General features: G+C 41.3%; 1 protein-coding gene across 1 annotated transcript; it reads right to left on the minus strand.

The window, feature by feature from the left end:
- Window positions 1-7,000: 7,000 nt before the first annotated feature.
- Window positions 7,001-8,560, minus strand: LOC125534548. Its single transcript, XM_048697746.1, has 2 exons — window positions 8,218-8,560; window positions 7,001-8,124 (listed from the first exon to the last, which is right to left on the minus strand). Exons 1-2 carry the CDS (start codon window positions 8,353-8,355, stop codon window positions 7,651-7,653), a joined length of 612 nt encoding a protein of 203 aa, XP_048553703.1. The 5' UTR covers window positions 8,356-8,560; the 3' UTR covers window positions 7,001-7,650.
- Window positions 8,561-21,960: the final 13,400 nt, after the last annotated feature.

The raw sequence follows: 21,960 nt of genomic DNA on the forward strand, positions 1-21,960 counted from the left end.
ATCGTTGAGTAGATCTTGGTCAGCTTGAAGCTGCTGCTGCTTCTTCTTCAGGCTCCTTGCAGTGGCTATTAGCTGGCACTTGAAGCGCTCCTGCTCAAGAGGTTCCTCAGGCACGATGAAATCCTCAGTGCCGAGGCTTGCCTCATCCTCGGATAGCGGAAGATAACTACCGTCCTTCGAGTCTTCGTGCGTGGCCTGTTTACCAGGGCTAACTTTCCCATCCTCCTGTTCATCCTGTTTAGCGGCTGCGTCAACGGGGTCTTCGTTGTCTTCGGCACCTTCCGGAGTGTTGTCTTCTTCTGTGCCAGTGTTGTTGTCTCTAGTGCGGCGTGACTTAGAGCAGCACCGCTGACGCCAGTGCTTTGATTATATCTCGGAAGGTTTATCCTCAGCTGGATCTTCCTTGTCATCGCCGCTATTCTCCTTTGGTGCATCCACCATGTATACATCATACGATGAAGTGGTCGTCCAGTGTCCGGTGAACGACGGGTTCTGGGCCTCTTCTTCTCCGGCATCGTCGTCCATACCGTCGATGTCATCGGAGCTGTAATCAAGCATGTCAGTTAAGTCTTCGATAGTGGCTATGAAGTGGGCGATGGATGGGAATTGAAATTCTCCATCAGCAGCCTCCGGTTCGAGCCGGACACAATCCGGTTGTGAGCCTCCCACTACAGATAGTGCTCTTAACGAGTTTAACACGTCGCCCAGGGGCGAGTGCCGAAAGATGTTCGCGACGCTGAATTCGGCGATCGATGACCGATCATGCTCGACATGCGCGGATGCACATAGTTTGGAACTTATAACCGGAAACGAGTTCGTAGCTCTGGTGACACAGATGTTAGTTGAAGTTAAGTCTGTGTGCAGCTCCAACGCCGTGGGGTCCGCGGCTTCCGTGACGGGGTTGAGCTTCCTGTCCTCGGATGGCGCGACCTGCTCCGAATCTAAGGCCGGAGCGGTTTCAGGTGCAATTTCCTGGGCATGGCCCGATGACAGATCTAAGTCATGTTCATCATGGTGGCTGGGAGCGACTGTCGTGGTCTCGAATCTGCCAAAGATCAAGTCTCCACGAATATCTCTGACGTAGATCAAGCTTCTGAATCTGACCTGGTGGCCAGGGGCGTAGCTTTCGATCTTCTCCAGATGGCCAAGCGAGTTGGCCCGCAGTGCGAAGCCGCCGAACACGAAGATCTGTCCGGGGAGGAAGACTTCTCCTTGGACAACATCGTTGTAGATGATTGAGGGAGCCATCAACCTTTTGAGGATGGCACAATGGAACTATCAATGAAAGCACCAATGTCGGTGTCAAAACCGGCGAATCTCGGGTAGGGGGTCCTGAACTGTGCGTCTAGGATCGATGGTAACAGGAGACGGGGGACACAATGTTTACCCAGGTTCGGGCCCTCTCTATGGAGGTAATACCCTACTTCCTGCTTGATTGATCTTGATGAATATGAGTATTACAAGAGTTGATCTACCACGAGGTCGTAATGGCTAAACCCTAAAGGTCTGACCTGGCTATGATTATTCGGTGGTCCATCTACAGACCTAGCCCTCTGGTTTATATAGACATAGGAGGGATCTAGGTTTACACAAGGTCGATTACAGAGAAAGCAATCTTCATAGTTGGTCGCCAAGCTTGCCCTCCACACCAAGGAGAGTCCCATCCGGACACAGGTAGAGTCTTCGGTCTTTGTATCTTCATGGCCCAACAGTCCGTCCCATATCCAATAGGTCGGACGCCCGAGGAACCCTTAGTCCAGGACTCCCTCAGCTATAGGTTGTGGTGCGCATGGTGGTGCTCGTGCACCTTGTGCTCGGGCAGTCCAGATGTGGGACAGAGGCGGGCTGTGTGAGATGGTGGTCACGGTGCTAGTGATGGTGCACCTGGCTTGTGTACTCATCCTAGCGGCGGCGGTTGTGGGGCGGTGGAGGTGGTGTGGTGGTGTGGCTAGTGGTGGGCGACGACTGGCGTGAGGAGGATTCGGGCCGCGACGCCCAAATATGGAGGTGGCTACGACGTTCGTCGGGCGTGTGGAGATGGCAGGCGTCGAGCAGAGGATGGTATGATGGTTGAGCCAGTATTGGATCGAGGGGGCGGTGTCGTAGTGTTGTGCTAGGGCCTTGCTCCTGGCTGTGGCCGAGGCAGACGATGGTGATGTCCATGAGCATTCGCTTCCTTTTTGAAGGTGTCGTTAAGGCAGCGTGATCGATCCTTCGCTCGAGGCAGCTCCGAGGGAAACCTCATACCAGTATGCATTCTATTATTATTATTATAGAAATTTCCATAAGAATTACCATAAGCATTTGAAGAATTTACTAGGATATGGCCTAGGATTATTACCAAAATTTCATCTGTAAGCATTGTTGTTGAAATTACTTCTAGAAATAAATTTCACATCAACATTATCTTTATTTTGCTCAATCAAAGTAGACAATCACATATCATTTGGATCCATAGAAGTTTGTTTAGTAGTAAGCAAGGACATAATCATATCAACCTTTTCACTGAGAGAGGAAATTTCCTTGACAGAATTTACTTTCTTACCAGTTGGAGCTCGCTCGGTGTGCCACTGGGAATAGTTTGCGATCATGTCATCGAGAAGCTTAGTTGCCTCTCCAAGAGTCATCCCCAAAAATGTACCACCTGCAGTAGAGCCTAGAAGATTCCTAGAAGTGGCGGGGCCGGTTTATTCATGTTGTCCGTGATGAAGAGGTCAGTAGTCACACAAAGAGCTCCCCAAAAACCTTATCACCCATCTCCCGTATAGGACTCGAAGTGGTGGGGTTTCAAAGGTGATGTCTACTATGCAATCTTCTTCTTATAGACTCGTGTTGGGCCTCCAAGCGCAGAGTTTTGTAGGACAGTAGAAAATTTCCCTCAAGTGGATGATCTAAGGTTTATTAATTCATGGGAGGCGTAGGATGAAGATGATCTCTCTCAAACAACCCTGCAACCAAATAACAAAGGGTCTCTTGTGTCCTCAACACACCGAATACAATGGTAAATTGTATAGGTGCACTAGTTCGGCGAAGAGATGGTGATACAAGTGTAATATGGATGGTAGATATAGGTTTTTGTAATCTAAAAATATAAAAACAGCAAGGTAGCAAGTAGTAAAAGTGAGCGAAAACGGTATTGCAATGCTTGAAAACAAGGCCTAGGGTTCATAATTTCACTAGTGCAAGTTCTCTCAACAATGATAACATAATTAGATCATATTGAAATCCCTCAACGTGTGACAAAAGTCACTCCAAAGTTCCTATCACGGAGAACATAAGATGAAATTGCTTGTAGCGTACGAAACCACCTCAAAGTTATTCTTTTCGATCAATCCATTGAGCTATTTCTATAAGTGTCACAAACAGCCCTAGAGTTCATAGTAAAATAACACCATATGATACAAATCAATGAACCCTAAATGTCACCTAGATACTCCAATGTCACCACTAGTATCTGTGGGTCAATTAAACGATATGCATCAAACAACTTCTGATTCATAATATTCAATCCAACACAAAGAACCTCAAAGAGTGCCCCAAGATTCCTACTGGAGAAACAAGGATGAAAACGTGCATCAACCCCTATGCATAGATTACCCTAATGTCACCTCGGGAATCCGCGAGTTGAGTGCCAAAACATACATCAAGTGAATCAATAGAACACCCCATTGTCACCACGGGTATCCCACGCAAGACATACATCAAGTGTTCTCAAATCCATAATAGTGTTCAATCCGATAATAATGAAACCTCAAAGGTAAAACTTAATTCATCATAAGAAGATAGAGGAGGAGAAACACCATATGATCCAAACTATAATAACAAAACTCGTGGTACATCAAGATCGTGCCAAATCAAGAACACGAGAGAGAGAGAGAGAGAGATCAAACACATAGCTACTGATACGTACCCTCAGCCTCGATGATTAACTACTCCCTCCTCGTCATGAAGACCGCCGGGATGATGAAGATGGCTACCGGTGATGGTTTCCCCCTCCGGCAGGATGCCGGAACGGGCTCCCGATTGGTTTTTCATGGCTACAGAGGTTTGCGACAGCGGAACTCCCGATCCAGGTTCCTTTTTCGGGGTTTCAGGATTTATAGGATTTTTTGGCGTCGGTTTCACGTCAGGAGGGTCCACGAGGCAGTGACAAGACAGGGGACGGCCCTAGGGGGGCGCACCCTCCACCCTTGCCGTTGCCTCGAGACTTTTCTGGCCCAACTCTTGTGCTCCATGGGCTTCTTCTGGTCCATAAAAAATCATCGTAAATTTTTAGCTTGTTTGGACCCCGTTTGATATTCCTTTTCTGCAAAACTAAAAAACAAGGGAAAAATAGAAACTGGCAGTGGACTCTAGGTTAATAGGTTAGTCCCAAAAATAATATAAAATAGCATATTAATGCATATAAAACATCCAAAACAGATAATATAATAGCATGGAACAATCAAAAATATAGATACGTTGGAGACGTATCAAGAGGCCTACTGTCCCGACCAGCAGTGCACGCCACAACCTCTCGACCATTTTGAGACTCCTCGTCATGTTTGTGATCTCATCCGGAACTCCAAACAACATTCGATCACCAAATCACATAACTCATATAATACAATATCGTCATCGAACGTTAAGCGTGCGGACCCTACGGGTTCGAGAACTATGTAGACATGACCGAGACACCTCTCCGGTCAGTAACCAATAGCGAAACCTGGATGCCGATATTGGCTCCTACATTTTCTATGAAGATCTTTATCGGTCGAACCGTTATGACAACATACGTTATTCCCTTTGTTTGTCGGTATGTTACTTGCCCGAGATTCGATCGTTGGTATCTTCATACCTAGTTCAATCTCGTTACCGGCAAGTCTCTTTACTTGTTCCGTAATACATCACCTCGTCACTAACTCCTTAGTCGTTTGCTTGCAAACTTATGATGTGTATTACCGAGATGGCCCAGAGATACCTCTCTGATACTCAGAGTGACAAATCCTAATCTTGATCTATGCCAACTCAACAAACACCTTTGGAGATATCTGTAGAGTATCTTTATAATCACCCAGTTACGTTGTGACGTTTGATAGCACACAAGGCATTCCTCCGGTATCCGGGAGTTGCATAATCTCATAGTCGAAGGAATATGTATTTGACATGAAGAAAGCAATAACAATAAAACTGAACGATCATTATGCTAAGCTAATGGATGGGTCTTGTCCATCACATCATTCTCTTAATGATGTGATTCAGTTATCAAATGACAACTCATGTCCATGGTTAGGAAACCTTAACCATCTTTGATCAGCGAGCTAGTCTAGTAGAGGCTCACTAAGGACATGGTGTTTGTTTATGTATTCACACATGTATTAAGGTTTCCGATTAATACAATTCTAGCATGAGTAATAAACCTTTATCATGAATAAGAAAATATAAAATAACAACTTTATTATTGCCTCTGGGCATATTTCCTTCACTATGTTCTCACAAAGAACACTCAATAGAGCATCCTTAAACAGGGTATCAATTTTCTGAAAGGCTTGTTCCTGTTGAGGATCAAGATCTCTTTCAGGTTTGCTAAGAGGTATGCCAAGAGTAGCGTCATAGTAGCTCATGGTTTGAAACCATAGAACGGCTCTCACACGCCACCTTTTATAGTGCACACCCTCAAACATAGGAGGCCTCAGCAAAACCACTCGGGTTAAATTGCTTATAATAAGGATTTTGGATTGTTGAAAATATGAGCAATTTAATGTATGATTTTATTAACAGAAACAATAAGTAAAACATGACTATCATAACAGAGATAAGACAAGTCATGCAATCTGACAGAGAGCATGCAAATAGCATTTGAAGTAGTGAATATGAATATAACATATCTATGACAGAAGGAAGAACAACTCTAGCAGGATGTCGAACAAAAAGAACATGAACACGTACTAAGCCGCGATAGTGGCATTGGGATTGGCGTTGGCGTTAGCCCATGTAGTTGAAGAGGTTGTCGACGCCGGGGAAGAAGTCGTCGTTGGGGAAGTGGTCGTCGGCGTCCATGATGAATAGGTCAGTAGTCACACAGAGCAATCCCCAAAAACCATCTCACCCTTCTCCCGTATAGGACTCGAAGTAGCGTTGGCGCAAGCCGGGATGGGGAAGAACCTAGCAGCAACTGAAAGCTTGGAACTCGGTGGCATGAGGAAGGTGATATTCTGGTGTGTCTCTCTGGAGAGGAGTGACCTCTCATTTATAGGCACAGGAAAAGGAGGCGAACATGCAGCAGCGGGAGGTGAAGAAAAAGAGGGAGACGAAATGAACAAGCAACTACTAAAGAGTGTAGTGTTCGTATTCAATCTTCACTACAACAAATTTAGACAATGACTCGGCCCATTCCGCAACCCGTGACGCGTCGTGATGAGGCGTGGCGAGACGGGCGTCGGGGGAGGAGCACGCGTGCTCTCTTGCTATCATGCTCATACATGTGGGAAAACAACCTCCCTTGTGAGGAGATCCAACTCCTACTAGGTGAGCAGTATGAGACTAAACTTTAGTCCCACCTTTTGTTTTGCTGAATAGGTTAAATGGGCCTTTAAGATTTATTAGGAATTCTGAAAATGGCTATTAGGCTGGCCCAAAATAGACCTAATTCCAGCACAACACACGACTGACTCCCCCAACTCCGGCAAGGTCGAGCAGCCTCAACGGGTGAGGGTGGGAGTGGATAAGGAGAAATGACGAGGAAACATTCACGGGCTCAGCGGTTACAACGAACGTTGCTTCTAAATTGTGGCATGGTTGCTACAGCTGTGCCAAGATTCGTGCAAGGAATCTAAAGGGCGTCTGTTGAGAGGGTCTAATATCTGACGTTCGCTGGTTATGTTTTTCGAACTTATTTTTTGTCAAATTTATGAAAGCTGAAAACCCATGGCGCCTCGTATATTTTAACGGAGGGAACAGTAACAAATAAAACAACAGGGATGCTTGCTGGATGTCTTTTCTAAGGGAAAGAAAAATAAAAGATAAGAAAAAACCTGACATTGCAAAGAAGATAGGCGAACAGTTACATGTACTTTGACAGTTTGATAGTTTATCTCGGTCATCGCCAATTCACATTAGGCCTTGTTCGGTTAATCCTCCTTCCAAGGGGATTGGAAGGGAGTGTGGGGGATTTAATCTACCTCAATCCTTGTCAATCCGCTTCAAATTCACCTCAAACCGAACAAAGCCTTAGGCCTTATTTGGTACTAGTGTTTTTTAGGAAATTGGTGGGGATTATCCCGGTTAAACTTCCAAATCCCCACATATCTCAAAACATCATTTTTGGTACTAATGTATTTGACATGCTTCATCCTCATATTTCCTCACAAATCCCGAAACTCTAGTGCATTTTTCTCAATATCCAATACACTACCCCTACCTAGTGGATTGATGATAAATGAGGATTTAAAAGGATTGGGTGAAGGTTGGAGTTTCACCTAATCTCTGTGAGGATTATCCCCATCAATCCCCTCAAAAACCCTAGTACCAAGCACGGCCTTACTGGGAATTTTTGACTGACATGTGGTCCAAGTTCTAAAAAACGAACAAGAAATACACCTCTCAAAGGCTGTCACGTGGCCCAAGAGTAGAGGAGCAGTCACCAGCAGTCGATCGACAGGCGGGAGAGCTTCACGTCACGAGGTAGATAGGCATCGCCGGAGCAGCCCCTCCAGTTCCTCCGGCGCCACCACGGAGATTGACGTCCCTGAGACTAACATACGGAACTCGGACCGAGGAAATGCCTAGCTCGGCGGCGGCCAGGTGACCGGACCGCACGGCCGGCGACCAGCACGTGCACCCCGTGGAGTCGTCGTCGCCTCCGTCATCGGCGAAGTAGAGTGGCCGGGGGGCGAACGCAGCAGCAGCACCGCAGGAGGACGACGCGGCTGTGCCGGCAGCCCGAGCGGCGGGGCTGGACTTGGACGAGGGGCGCTTGAAGAAGAGGAGCGCCGCAGAGGCCGCGGAGCTCCACCACCCGCGGCGGCGCTGCTTGCCATTGTGCTGCGCGTGCTGGTGCTTCTTGGAGATGGGCTTCTGGAGCTTGAACCGCGCGTGCTCTAGCTGCGGCGGCGGCTGCTGCTGCTGGTGACGCTTCGCGTCGGGCTGAGAGATTGAAGGAGCAGAGCGAGTTTCAACGGTTGTTAATTAGGAAACTGAGAAATTGACGCGGGACTGACTAACTAAGAGGAGACTGACCAGCTGGGAGAAGCGGAGGAGCTGGGGGTCGAAGCCGTAGTCGCTGAAGTGGTGCGGCGGCTCCGTCTCGCCGGCGGCCGCCGGGAACGGGAAGACCGGCGTGCTCGTCGTCGCGGCCACCGCCCTCTTCTTCCCCATCAACGGAGTACGTACTTACTCCACAGCCGAGTACGGGTCGTGTACAAAATGGAGAAGCTCGTGGAAGCTCCGGTTTCAGCGAATATTTTCTTTGTAGCAGTACGCTCCTCCTTGGGAGTAATAAACTGAGTGAGTTCAATCGATTAGTGCCGCAGCGTGTCGAGATGCAGACGAGCTGAGCCGGTGACTGGTGGCGGGTGGGCGCGGCAGTGATGAGTGGCGGGGGCAGGTAAAAATAGTGACCGTTGCAGCCGCTGCTCCCACGCGCGTGGCCACTTTTTCTTCCTTTTCGTCTTCTTCCTTTCCAGACCTGGCATGCGATCCGTTTTCTCCCTTCTGGCTGCACCGCTCCGAGTAATGAAGTTGGTGCTGGTTGCCGGCACGAGCTTACTGCAACGCTGCTGCTTGATGATGGAGGCTGAGTGCTCTGATGCGAGCATGTGACCTGATTTACCAACATGATCATGGTGCGAACAATGTGTGTTTCAGAACAGAGTAGTAGTACTGCAAGGTCAGAGTGCACTGAATCGAGTGAGATCCGTGTCCGGTAAAACCGGAGACAGCGGGAACGAAACTGAGACAATGGTCGGGTTTGCGTGGACCTCTTTCTAGTTGATTGATCTTGGGGAAGCCGGTTGCCTAGACTTTTTGGTGGATGTCTTGATTTGTGTGTTGGCGAAACCATTAATTAAGGACGCAGACAGTAAAAATAGTGTACTACAAATTTCAAAATGTAAATGGGCCATGGACCATTTGGCCTTGCCATAGCTCCGCCAGTGACCGCGGGCGCTTGGAGGTTAGGGCATCTTCAACCCTGATCCACAAAGCGGACACTGTATTCGTCCATGGACTAAAGGACGAGTCTGCAAACACTGATGTAGGATCCGGTCATTCAAAGTTAAAGGCATCTTCAAAGCGCATCCTCAGACCGCCTGCACGGTATGGATGTGTTTAGCCATCCAACGCGGGTATGTATCGGTCCGCCGAGCGGTCTAGACACACATTTTCGTGTAACCCGAGAAAAACGTGCACACGTGGGTGAGGGTTAGGGGCTTTGCGGGAGTCCGGACAACAGCTATGTAGGATCCGGACACCCCTGGCCCACCCAAAACCACTCCCGGACCCCGCGCCTCCATCCTCCCATTTTCTCTCCTTTCGTTTTGCTCTCTTGCCTTCGCCGCCGCTTCACCACCCGGTCGCCCCGCCACATCCCTATTGAACTCGATGAGTCCCTCACCTCCAACGGTACACCCGGGCTCTATGCCGCTTCTCCTCCACCCCGTTCCACACCTCTCCTCCGCCCGCCGCGTAGGTACTATCTGCTTCTACGATACTCACCATGCTCAACAACTGTTCGGTGAAATGCCCGTGCAAATTTTTCTGTCCCTCCTTCTTTGAAGCAACGAATTCAGATATGGAGTACATCTACACGCATTATGTTGAGTCGCCCGACGAGGAGGACTACACGGATGAGACAATCATGATGCAGGCGGTCCTTACAGACATTGAGCATGCAGAGGAGCATGTTCTCAATTTCAAGGGATCGGTCAAAGGTCATCGAGTGCTCAACTGAAACAGGGCGTGTGGCCATTTTACAGGTGAGGATGCCGCCGCAACTCTTGGATTTGAGAACATGGGTGATCTTACCAAACTTACAGGCCAAAATCTGAGCATATTTGAAGAGTTTGTTCAAGTGCGTCCACAAATTCGGCACTGAACAACTCACAGGCAACTAGAGGAAGATTTGATTGAGCATCTGTGGGCAGTTAAAGGGGACAACAATGTTGGATTGTAATATTTAAACTTTTTTACATTATAAGTATTGTTGCATTTGAACATTTGAACTATTCTAGACTATATATGTGGCTTTTGAGTGTGCGAACTTAAAAAATATTTGGGGCCAAATGTATGTGAATAGCTTCGGATGCCCGGCTTCCGCATCTGTGTCCGCGGACTGGTCCCACCTGTCCGTGGACGAATGCGATGTCCATTTTGTGGGTTAGCGTTGGACATGCCCTAACCGCATATGTGTTGCATTTCACTTAAAATTCAATAAAAATAAACAAATTTAATGCATATTTAAACTACCCAGATGAATTGTTTCATACTTCGATGATTTTTACATAAGATCAGATGTTCACGTTCTTTATTTAAATGTGCATCAGATTTGTTTATTTCCGTTAAATTCCGTTCAAGATGTCACCAAACATTTGCGGCTGTGGTTGCATGGCCGGCTTCCATATCCGTGTCCGTTAATTGGTCCCCCAGTCCACGGACGGATACGGTGTTCAGTATGGGGATCGGTGTTAGAGATGACCTAAGGTGTCTCTCTTCCTTTCTCTGCATAAGATGAGAAATAGGATTTTTTTCCCTGCGAGGTTATAGATGGTTCTTTTGTGTCCAATCTGATTTTGCTCAGGTGTTGATCCTCAATCCAAATTTACACATGTGCGGAAAAAAGACGGATCATGCGATGTTGATTAAGGTTACACTCTAAATAGAATTTTTAAATTTTTAACCAGGTAAAATAATTTTATATTCACAATCTGTACATTATTAATTTTAATATATAAAATGTCAAAGTTAGAGCTGGAGTTTAAAGGACATGCATATCGAAAAAATATATATTTTCTAGATGACGCAGGGCCTGCCCACGAGAGATACAGGGCCGGCCCAGCGCACGACATGCTAGAGGCTACATCCAACAGCTTTGTTTCTTCCTGTTTATTTTCACGTTTATTTTTTTTATTTTTTGCTCTCTTTTTATTTTTATTTATATCTGAAAATATTCTACATATATATTAAAAATACTTTAAATAAATTTTCTGAAAAAATATTAATCAAGCATTTGAAATATGTTAAATGTGTATAGTAAATATTAATCATGTAGACAAAAAATACAAAAATATATAATGTGTATAAAAGTTTTTTTCATGTATTTAAAAAATATTAATCAAGAATTTTAAAAAATTAGTCAAGTATTGCAAAAAAGTTAATCAAGCATTTGATTTTTATTTAATGTGTATACAAAAATTGTTTCAAATGTATACGAAAAATGTACAAATATTACAAAAATAGACTTCAAAACATATATATATATATATATACACACACATATATATATATATATATATATATATATATATATATATATATATATATATATATATATATATATATATATATATGGAAAAATGTTAATCATGTAGTTAGGAAATGTTAAGCATAAACAAAAAAATGTTCCTGACGTATAAAAAGTGTACAATGTGCATGGGAAAAAAAGTAGATATTAAAAAACATTTAGGAAAACAATATTATACATGTAGAGAAAAAATTCCAGTTGTATGGAAAAAAGTACAATGTATGTTCAAAAAATATAGACTATGGATAAAAAGGTAGAGATCAACACGTATATTTCATAAAAATATCAATGCTACACTTGAAAAATGTTAAACATGTATATAAAATATTTTTTATGTATACAAAAATGTACAATGTGTATGAAAAATAAGTAGACATCAAAACATATATCTGAAAATATGTTAATCAAATATTATTGTGTAATAAAATTGTTTCCTGTGTATACAGAAAAATGTAAATTATGTGAAAAAGTAGAGATCAAAACATATATCTGAAAAATGTTAAATGAGTATGCAAAATGTTTTTTCGATATACAAAAAGGCAGAATCTATATGAAAAAAGTAGTCCTGAAAACATATATATTTTTAAAAATGTTAATAATGTATTTGAACAAAATGATAAACGTGTATAAAAAATGTTTCCCACTGTATATGATAATGGTAAAAAATAAATAAAACAGGAATGAAACAAAGAAAGCTGAAGAGAAAAGGAAAAATAAATAATAAAAAAGGAAACACAGAAACCCTAGAAACCGTTCTAAAACAGTGCAACATATTGAAAAATGAAGAAACCCGAATAAAACCCAAGAAAGAAGCAAATAAAACCAAAGAAAGAAATAGAAAAACCAAAGGAACCAATGCAATTCAGTGAGACAATGCCAAACCGAGAATACTGGTAAAAACGAAAAAAAAAGAAAACCAAAGAAAAAAGAGAAAGAAATATAAAAACAGAAAAAAAATCAAGCAAAAGATTGCAACGACCAGAAAGTGCTCCAGGCGAGAGAATAGTATATGTTGGTTGTGGAAAATCCTATTTAACGCTAACTGCGTCAAAATGTCGAGCATTCGCACAGTCAGTCCCCCAAGCGCGAGTATTGGGTCGGCCCACTTCCACACAGCGATGCAGCCGCTTTGGGGAACCTTCCACAAGGTTCCCTGAACCGGTTTTTTATTTTTATAGCAGTTTTTTGGTTTTCTTCTGTCTTTCTGTTTCATTCCTTTTTTTTTCTGTTTTCCGTTTTCTGTTTCTTTTTCTTGTTCCTTTTCCTTTTTTTGTTTTCTTTTTTTGTTTTGTGGTTTGAAAATTGTTTGGAAATTTCAAAATTTGTTCGTGTTTCTAAAAAACGTTCAAAATTTTAGAAAAGGTTTGTCTTTCAAAAATTTGTTCATAAATTCAAAAAATATTCGCATTTTTTGAAATTATTTGGGCATTTCGAAAAATGTTCTTGTTTAACAAAAAGTGTTTGGATTTTTTTGTTCAAAATTTTCACATTTTATAAAAAATGCTCCTTTTCTGTTTCTTTTTTCCTTTTTGCCTTTTTCAAATTTACCTTTATTCTCTTTTTTGTTCAAAAATTTGAAATTTTGTTCAGATTTTCAGAAAAAAGTTCCTCTTATCAAAATTTGTTCGGGCATTCAAAAAATGTTCATGTTTAAAAAACTGTGAAGGACTTTCAATAAAGGGTTCATGTTTTAAAAATTTGTTCACAACTTGAAAAAAATGTACAAGAGTTTAAACAAATATTCTATTTTCAAAAATTGCTCACAAATTCAAAAAAATCATGTTATTTAGAAAATGACAATTCAAAAAATTCATGATTTGCAATTTTGGTCAGCAAATTTAGAAATGATTGTGATTCCAATTTTTTGTTTGGAATTTGCTGAAAGGTGCCATTTTTCAATTTTTGTTCGTAAATTCTAAAAGTGTTCGTAGTTATAATTTTTTGTTCGGAATACATGAAAAGTTTGTTTTTTTTTTCAAATATTTGTTAAAGAATTCAAAAAATGTTCGTGGTTTCAATTTTTTTCTTTCAGAATTTCATTGTTTGTACACATATTCAAAAAAAATGTTCCTTTTGCCAAAAAATGTTCTGAAATTCAAAAACTGTTTGCACATTTTCAAACTATACACTTCAAAAGAAGTACAATTTTTTTAAAAAAAACTATCACTGCAATAACTAATTCTAGTTCGTTACATTAACTGATTCAAATATGCTACAGTGGGCAGCCCGGTTCGATGCTAGTACTTATTCTTTAGGATGCGCGCTGCTGTACAAACCAGATAAGTTATTTGGTGGAGTGGCTATGAGCTCACAATCGCCAAGCGGCTTGTCTCGTGGTCGAATCTCACATCGCAAAGTCATTTGTTTTTACTCTCTTTTTACGTCCCGCGGTACCTCTCGATGGGCCAGCCCAGTCGTGCTGTGCGTTCTGCCGCCAATTTGACGCAAGGAGCGTCAAATAAGGGCTCATGATATAGCTCTAGCTCCCCATCTGGCTCGCCTCTGGCCCAAGGTTAATGGGCCAGCCCAGTACTATAGCGACTCTTAGTGCGAGTTTTTTTTTTCTCTATTGTCTTCACGGTTTTCACTGTTTGCATCAGTTCTCTTTTTCTTGTTTATTTTTCTTTTCATGTTTTCGTTTTTGGTTAAGTTTTTGTTAGGATTTCTTTTTGATTCTTTTTAAGCATATGTCTACTTTCTTTGTACACATTGTATATTTTTTGTATACATCATGAATATTTTTTATACATGTTTAACATCTTTTAAAATACTTATTTTGTTATATTTATATGTCTCCTCGAGACGGCATGACCATAGTGGTTAGGGAAGTGCGGATACCTAGGCGAAGACGGCTGTGCATGCATAGTGGCGGCGTTGATCGGCTTAGCGAGATCAGATCACACACGTGGTGTTTCTTTTCCTCGAGGTAGCAGTCGTTCGGTTGTCTAACTTGAAGTGCGGCGCAGTCTGCCGATAGAACATTTGATCCGAACCATTGATATGGCAGACCATTGATATAACGTGGACATTTGTATGTGATTAAAATGGGTTTGATGAGAGGTTTCCGGTTATCCCATGTGCACTTTGTGATGTGGTTGTAGGAGAATTTAAGTTACCTCGATCGCCATCCCTTCCCGCTTTCCCCGCTTGTGATCCCCCGGACGAATCAATCGCGCCCATAATTATGACTGATCTTCTCCTGTGATTTAAGGATAGTTTCAATTATCATTAAAGCAGACGGATTTTTTCCCGTGAATTAAGGATGGTTTTTAATTCTCATTAATATGAAAATATTTTTTTTCTTTATTTACGGACGGTTTTCAATTCTCATTTAAAGAGAAAAATACACGCCTAATTTTTTTCACCTTTTAAGGACGGAGAGAATGTATGCTTTTCTGCAGTAAAAAGTTGTCAAAGGTGGGATTCAAACCGTCATTCTCTCTCTCGAGGATTAAGTAAGATAACCACTAGACTATCTAATCAATTACTCCCTCCGTCACAGTTTACAAGTCCTACGCGTATACCTAGGTTGTCAATTTTATCATCCTAATATAAACTATATAACATAAAAATTATACCTTTTGAAAGTAGAACATCTGAAGTTTATATTGGTACATTTTTTGTAATATATGACTTGTATTAGGTTGGTCAAATTGACGACCTAGGGGTACGCACACGATCTGTAAACTGAGAGAGAGGGAGTATGTGATTTGACTAATTGAGGTTTAATTTCTAGACATGTGCATCATGCTGGAAAACAGCATGGTAATTTAGGACTGCAACGATGGTAACGTGCACACAAACACCACGGTAACTGTGACCCTGAGTAAAGATATTGTTGAAAATACACACACGGTAATTCGGTGCAAAGAACATGGTAATATATACACCACAGACGTAATATACACACCACTAGATCATCTAATCATTTATGTTGACTAATTGAGATTTAATTTATAACATGTGTATCACTCTGGAAAATGGCATGGTAATTTAGGATTGCAACGATGGTGACGTGCACGCAAACACCATGGTAACTGTGACCCCGAGTACAAATATTGTTGAAAATATACACACGGTAACTCGGTGCAAAAAACATGATAATATACACCACAGACGTAATACACACACCACTAGACTATCTAATAATTTGTGTGATTTGACTAATTGAGATTTAATTTATAGACATGTGTATCACACTAGAAAACAGCATGGTAATTTAGGACTGCAACGATGGTAACGTGCATACAAACACCACGATAAGTGTGACATAGAATACTGATATTGTTGAAAATATACACACGGTAATTCGGTGCAAACAACATGATAATATATACACCACAGATGTGATAACTTACTTAGCCCAGACGTAATTGACCCGAAAATTCTTTTTATTGAAAAATATAACGTCAATAACTTCTATGTACATAGTATGATTATATACGCACGACAAATTTATATCTCAGTACAACATCTCAGAGCTTGTTGTTAAATGTTAGGCTTGTTCCGGTTAACACACTTTTCTACTTGTTTTGCTTTACTAATGTGCTTAAACCTGTACACTGAAACTATCTTTTGAAGATTATTTTGTCTGCCATGGATAATTTTGGTTGATGTTTAGCCTGTTGTGCTTAACATGCCCCTCGATGTACCTACACAGGACAATTTTGGGAATGGCTGTTGTTTTCCATCGAGGTTAGTTTCATCCGATGGCTTATATATAGTCACTGTTCAAGATATCGGTAGCTGGTACAATATAGGCTGGGGACTGATAAGGAACTAATCTGTGAATCGGACTTTTAACTGAATATATCTGTAACCCATTTATCGTTAGGTTAACTAGGGCCATATGTAATATATCTGAGGCTACATAGCAACATGCAATGTACTTAATGTCTAAATATGCAATCCTAGGCTAGATAAATATTAGAGGCTACATAACAACGAATATTGTTATCTTAATGTTCTGATGATGTCTAGATATACATAGAAAAGCAGCAGCAGCAACAACAACACAACCCTGTTTGGATACTCAACTTAGCTAGAGATTAGAGTTAGTTTATAGCTCATGACTAACCCTGAACTAACTCCATCCAAAGAGGTGTTTGGATGATAGGGTTAGATTGACAATAAATGCACTAAGAGAACTAGCTCCAATTAGCACCTCTTGGATTTGATAGTTTTTTGGGGTAGGTTAGATGCAACTAGCTCAAACTAGCCCTCATGTTTGGATATACTTTAGGGCTATTTGAGCCCGAACTAGCTAAAAATAACTCTAACCCATGGATGCAACAGTAGTTAATCAACCGATAATTTATAGGAATGCAATAAACTCCTTCCGGCCCATAATATAAGATGTTAATTCATCTAATATGTGAGTATATTGGATGTTATAAGATATTATAAAAGAGTGTTGTACTACTTCATTGTGCAATTGTTGTTTAGCTTCTAATATTAACTTGTTGCTTTCAGGTACATGTGTCATTGGTAAAGATCCGCGCTTCGACCGTTTCTGCGTATGGGGCAATGAGATATCGATGAACCAGCATCAAGTGAGGAAGCTGATAAAGATTGTTAGTAAAATGGGTCAAAATATGGCAATTAAACTATTTGTTTACACTTTATCCAAGAGAACAGCGAACTGCAGGATGATAAGTAAGAACTCTGCAACCTTCTTTTTACTACCCATAATGAGTTGTGTTAGATGACAATGTCTAAATCTTTTTCCTTTGTAGTGGTTACCAAAGCAGTTTACTTAAGATTACCTCTCAAACTACATGATTGGTGGGCATGCAAAGGTTAAAGTGTTTCTACCATAACACGATGATTATCTAGATGTTTTCATGAAGATCGTGAAGGATGGACGGTCGGCCATCACAAGGGGTTGGACTAGAGTCGTGCGTGCCTTCTGCATGGAGGAGGGCACAATATGGAAATTCCGCTTCACCTTGTTCAATAACCAGAATGTATTTCGCCTCTTTCTTTACCGTCTTTAATAGTACAAGTATACAACTGTGGTTCATCATTCTTTATTTGGTTCTTATGTAATTTTTGAACATATCTATGAATCGAATAATGCATTGGTTGTTTGAACCTGATGGATATGAATCAAGCTATAGCATACATTCAAATTCAAATCCGATACAATTTGAAATAGCAGCAATTAAATTACGATGAAATTACGCTCTCCAGGTCATTACGACACATACAGTTGGTAAAACACAAATGTTTGCGCTATACACCATAATCTGACACGGTTCACATAGAGGAAACATGTGCAAGCATGCACACAGTTGCCGTTTGCAAAGTGTGTGCGATGTCAGACAATATCACAAATGGTGCGGGCAAACTAAACGTTTGTGATAGTTGCCTTATTGTATATGATTCGCAACCATGAACTGTTTCTGATGAAGTATGCATCGTAAATGTTGCACCACGGAATAGAGTGTGAGATAGTTGTCGTGTAGGATGATGTTACGACGGTCCAATGTTCCGTAATCCTGTCCGACACTCGTATGACGATTAGCTAATCTTCGATGTTGCCTTAATTAGTTATCACATACGGTTTGAGAAAAGCGAATGTGTGTGATTGTATGCTTATCATACATGTTCTATAATAGTGAACCGTTTGTGATGGACCGCGCATCGTAAACATAGCACTACAGAATACCGACTGCGATGGCAATGCGAGCACAAACAAGTAGGTGTACTATATATGCATCTTGGCTCCTTATCCCCAACGGTTTCTGGGTCATATGATAAGGACCCCCTATTACCCACACTCACTTGGCGACGGTTCCAAATGTCGTCGGGGAAAGGGGTTAAAAACCGTTTGTATAGCACCGACGCGTACTAGTGATATGATGTTTTCTCTCTCTATCTTGTTGTGATGCATTGAGTTGAGCTCCTTGAAGTTTCGTTATGTTGGATTGAATTATTGATTTGAAATCACTTGGTGTATGTCTTGCATGTGGATACCCATGTTGACAATGGGGTATTCTGTTGAATCACTTGATGTATGTTTTGCTAATGAACTTGCCGATTCCCATGGAGACATTGGGGTAATCTAGGCACATAAGTTGATGCACATTTTCATCCTACCTTCTCCGATAGAATCTTTGGACTGATTCCTTGTTGCACGTTGAGGGATCATTATATGGTTCAATTATATTAGAACTGTTGAGAGATTGCACTAATGAGTATGAACCCTAGCTAGGCCTTGCTTCTAAACAATGCAATATCGTTTGTGCTCACTTTTGTTACTTGCTACCTTGCTGTTTTTATATTTTTAGACTACAAAAACCTATATCTTCTATCCATACTACACTTGTATCGCCATCTCTTCGCCGAACTAGTGCACTTATACAATTTACTATTGTACTGGGTGTGTTGGGGACACAAGAGATTTCTTGTATTTGATTGGAGGGTTGTTTGAGAGAGACCATCTTCATCATACGCCTCCCACGGATTGATAAGCCTTAGGTCATCCACTTGAAGGAAATTTGTTGTTGTCCTATAAAACTCTGCACTTGGAGGCCCAACAACGTCTACCAGAATAAAAGTTGTGTGGTAGACATCAGTAACTTGTGACCCTAGGTAAAAGTTGTCGAAAAATATACCCCCGATAATTTCTGTGTAAATAGCATGATAATATATGCATAACAGATACGACAACTTACTTAGACCAGTCGTCGTAACTTTTTGACCCAGGGAAAAAATGTTGACCCCCTGATAACTCATGTGTAAATAACATGATAATATACACACAACTAAGCTGATGACCTACTAGTCTAGGTGTGGTAACTTTTTGACCGGGAGAGGAGATTGTTAAAAAAACACCTCTGGTAACTCATGTGTAAATAACATGGTAATATACACATAACAAAGCTGATATCTTAGTTAGCCCAAGCCTGATAACTTTTTGACCAAAATAAAGTCGTTGGAACATACCAACATGGGACAAAGTTTCGAAGGTCTCGCCACATCGAATTTGTATTTTATGAAAACGACTTTTCAATTGGGCCGATGGTTTGAGCTGCAAAATAATTTAAAGTCCCAAAAAAAGAGAATCTAGTTGACCCCAGGAGGTGGTTGCTACCTCTTGAGCATGTGTTGGTTTTCCCCTGAATAAGAAAGGGTGATGCATCAAAGTAGCGTAAGTATTTCCCTCAGTTTTTGAGAACCAAGGTATCAATCCAGTAGGAGGTAACATGCAAGTCACCTAGTACCCGCACAAACAAACAAGAACCTCGCAACCAACGCGATAAAGTGGTTGTCAATCCCTTCACGGTCACTTACAAAAGTGAGATCTGATAGAGGTAATAAGATAAATATTTTTGATATTTTTGTTGTGTAGATTGGAAAATAAAGATTGCAAAATAGAAATAGCAAGTTGATAAAAAAATATGATGGAAGATAGACCCGTCGGCCATAGGTTTCACTAGTGGCTTCTCTCAAGATAGCAAATTATATGGTGGGTGAACAAATTACTGTCGAGTAATTGATAGAAAAGTGCATAGTTATGAGAATATCTAGGCATGATCATCTATATATGCATCACGTCCGCGACAAGTAGACCGAAATGATTCTGCATCTAATACTATTACTCCACACATCGACCGCTATCCGACATGCATCTAGATTATTAAGTTCATAAGAACAGAGTAACGCATTAGGCAAGATGACATGATGTAAAGGGATAAACTCAAGCAATATGATATAAACCCCATCTTTTTATCCTCAATGGCAACAATACAATACGTGCCTTGCTGCCCCTACTGTCACTGGGAAAGGACACCGCAAGATTGAACCCAAAGCTAAGAACTTCTCCCATTGCAAGAAATATCAATCTAGTAGGCCAAACGAAACTGATAATTCGAAGAGACTTGCAAAGATATTAAATCATGCATAAAAGAATTCAGAGAAGAATCAAATATTGTTCGTAGATAATCTTGATGATAAACCCACAATTCATCAGATCTTGACAAACACACCACAAAAAGAATTACATCGAATAGATCTCCAAGAGAACCAAGGAGAACTTTGTATTGAGATCCAAAGAGAGAGAGAAGAAGCCATCTAGCTAATAACTATGGACCTGAAGGTCTGTGGTAAACTACTCACACATCATCGGAGAGGCTATGGTGTTGATGTAGAAGCCCTCCGTGATCGATTCCCCCTCCGATGGAGCGTCGGAAAAGGCCCCAAGATGGGATCTCACGGGTACAGAAGGTTGCGGCGGTGGAAATAGGGTTTCGTGGTGCTCCTAGATGTTTTCGGGTATATGGGTATATATATGAGGAAAAGTATGTCGGTGGAGCTGCGAGGGGCCCACCAGGGTGGGGGCGCGCCCTCCTGCCTCGTGGCCTCCCCGCGACGTCCACTCCAAGTCTTCTGGATCACGTTTGTTCCAAAAATAACTCTCCCGAAGGTTTCATTCCGTTTGATATTCCTTTTCTGCGAAACACTGAAATAGACAAAAAACAGCAATTTGCACTGGGCCTTTGGTTAATAGGTTAGTCCCAAAAATAATATAAAAAAGTATATTAAAGCCCATTAAACATCCAAAACAGATAATATAATAACATGGAACAATCAAAAATTATAGATACGTTGGAGACATATCAAGCATCCCCAAGCTTAATTCCTGCTCGTCCTCGAGTAGGTAAATGATAAAAACAGAATATTTGATGTGGAATGCTACCTAGCATAATTATTAATGTAATTTTTTTATTGTGGCATGAATGTTTAGATCCGAAAGATTCAAGAAAAAAGTTTAATATTGACATAAAATAATGATACTTCAAGCATACTAACGAAGCAATCATGTCTTCTCAAAATAACATGGCCAAAAAAAGTTATCCCTACAAAATTATATAGTCTGGTTATGCTCTATCTTCACCACACAAAGTATTTAAATCATGCAAAACCCCGATGACAAGCCAAGCAATTCTTTCATACTTTGATGTTCTCAAAAATTTTCAATCTTCACGCAATACATGAGCGTGCGCCATGGACATAGCACTATAGGTGGAATAGAATGGTCGTTGTGGAGAAGACAAAAAGGAGAAGATAGTCTCACATCAACGAGGCGTATCGACGGGCTATGGAGATGCCCATCAATAGATATCAATGTGAGTGAGTAGGGATTGCCGTGCAACAGATGCACTAGAGCTATAAGTGTATGAAAGTTCAACAAAAGAACTAAGTGGGTGTGCATCCAAATCGCTTGCTCACAAAGACCTGGGGCATTTTGAGGAAGCCCATCATTGGAATATACAAGCCAAGTTCTATAATGTCAAATTCCCACTAGTATATGAAAGTGACAACATAGGAGACTCTCTATCATGAAGAACATGGTGCTACTTTGAAGCACAAGTGTGGTAAAAGGATAGTAGCATTGTCCCTTCTCTCTTTTTCTCTCATTTTTTCTTTTTCTTTTTATAGAATTTGTCCGGAGTCTC

This window comes from Triticum urartu, chromosome 1 (assembly GCF_003073215.2).
Source record: "Triticum urartu cultivar G1812 chromosome 1, Tu2.1, whole genome shotgun sequence".
Taxonomy (NCBI): Eukaryota; Viridiplantae; Streptophyta; class Magnoliopsida; order Poales; family Poaceae; genus Triticum; species Triticum urartu.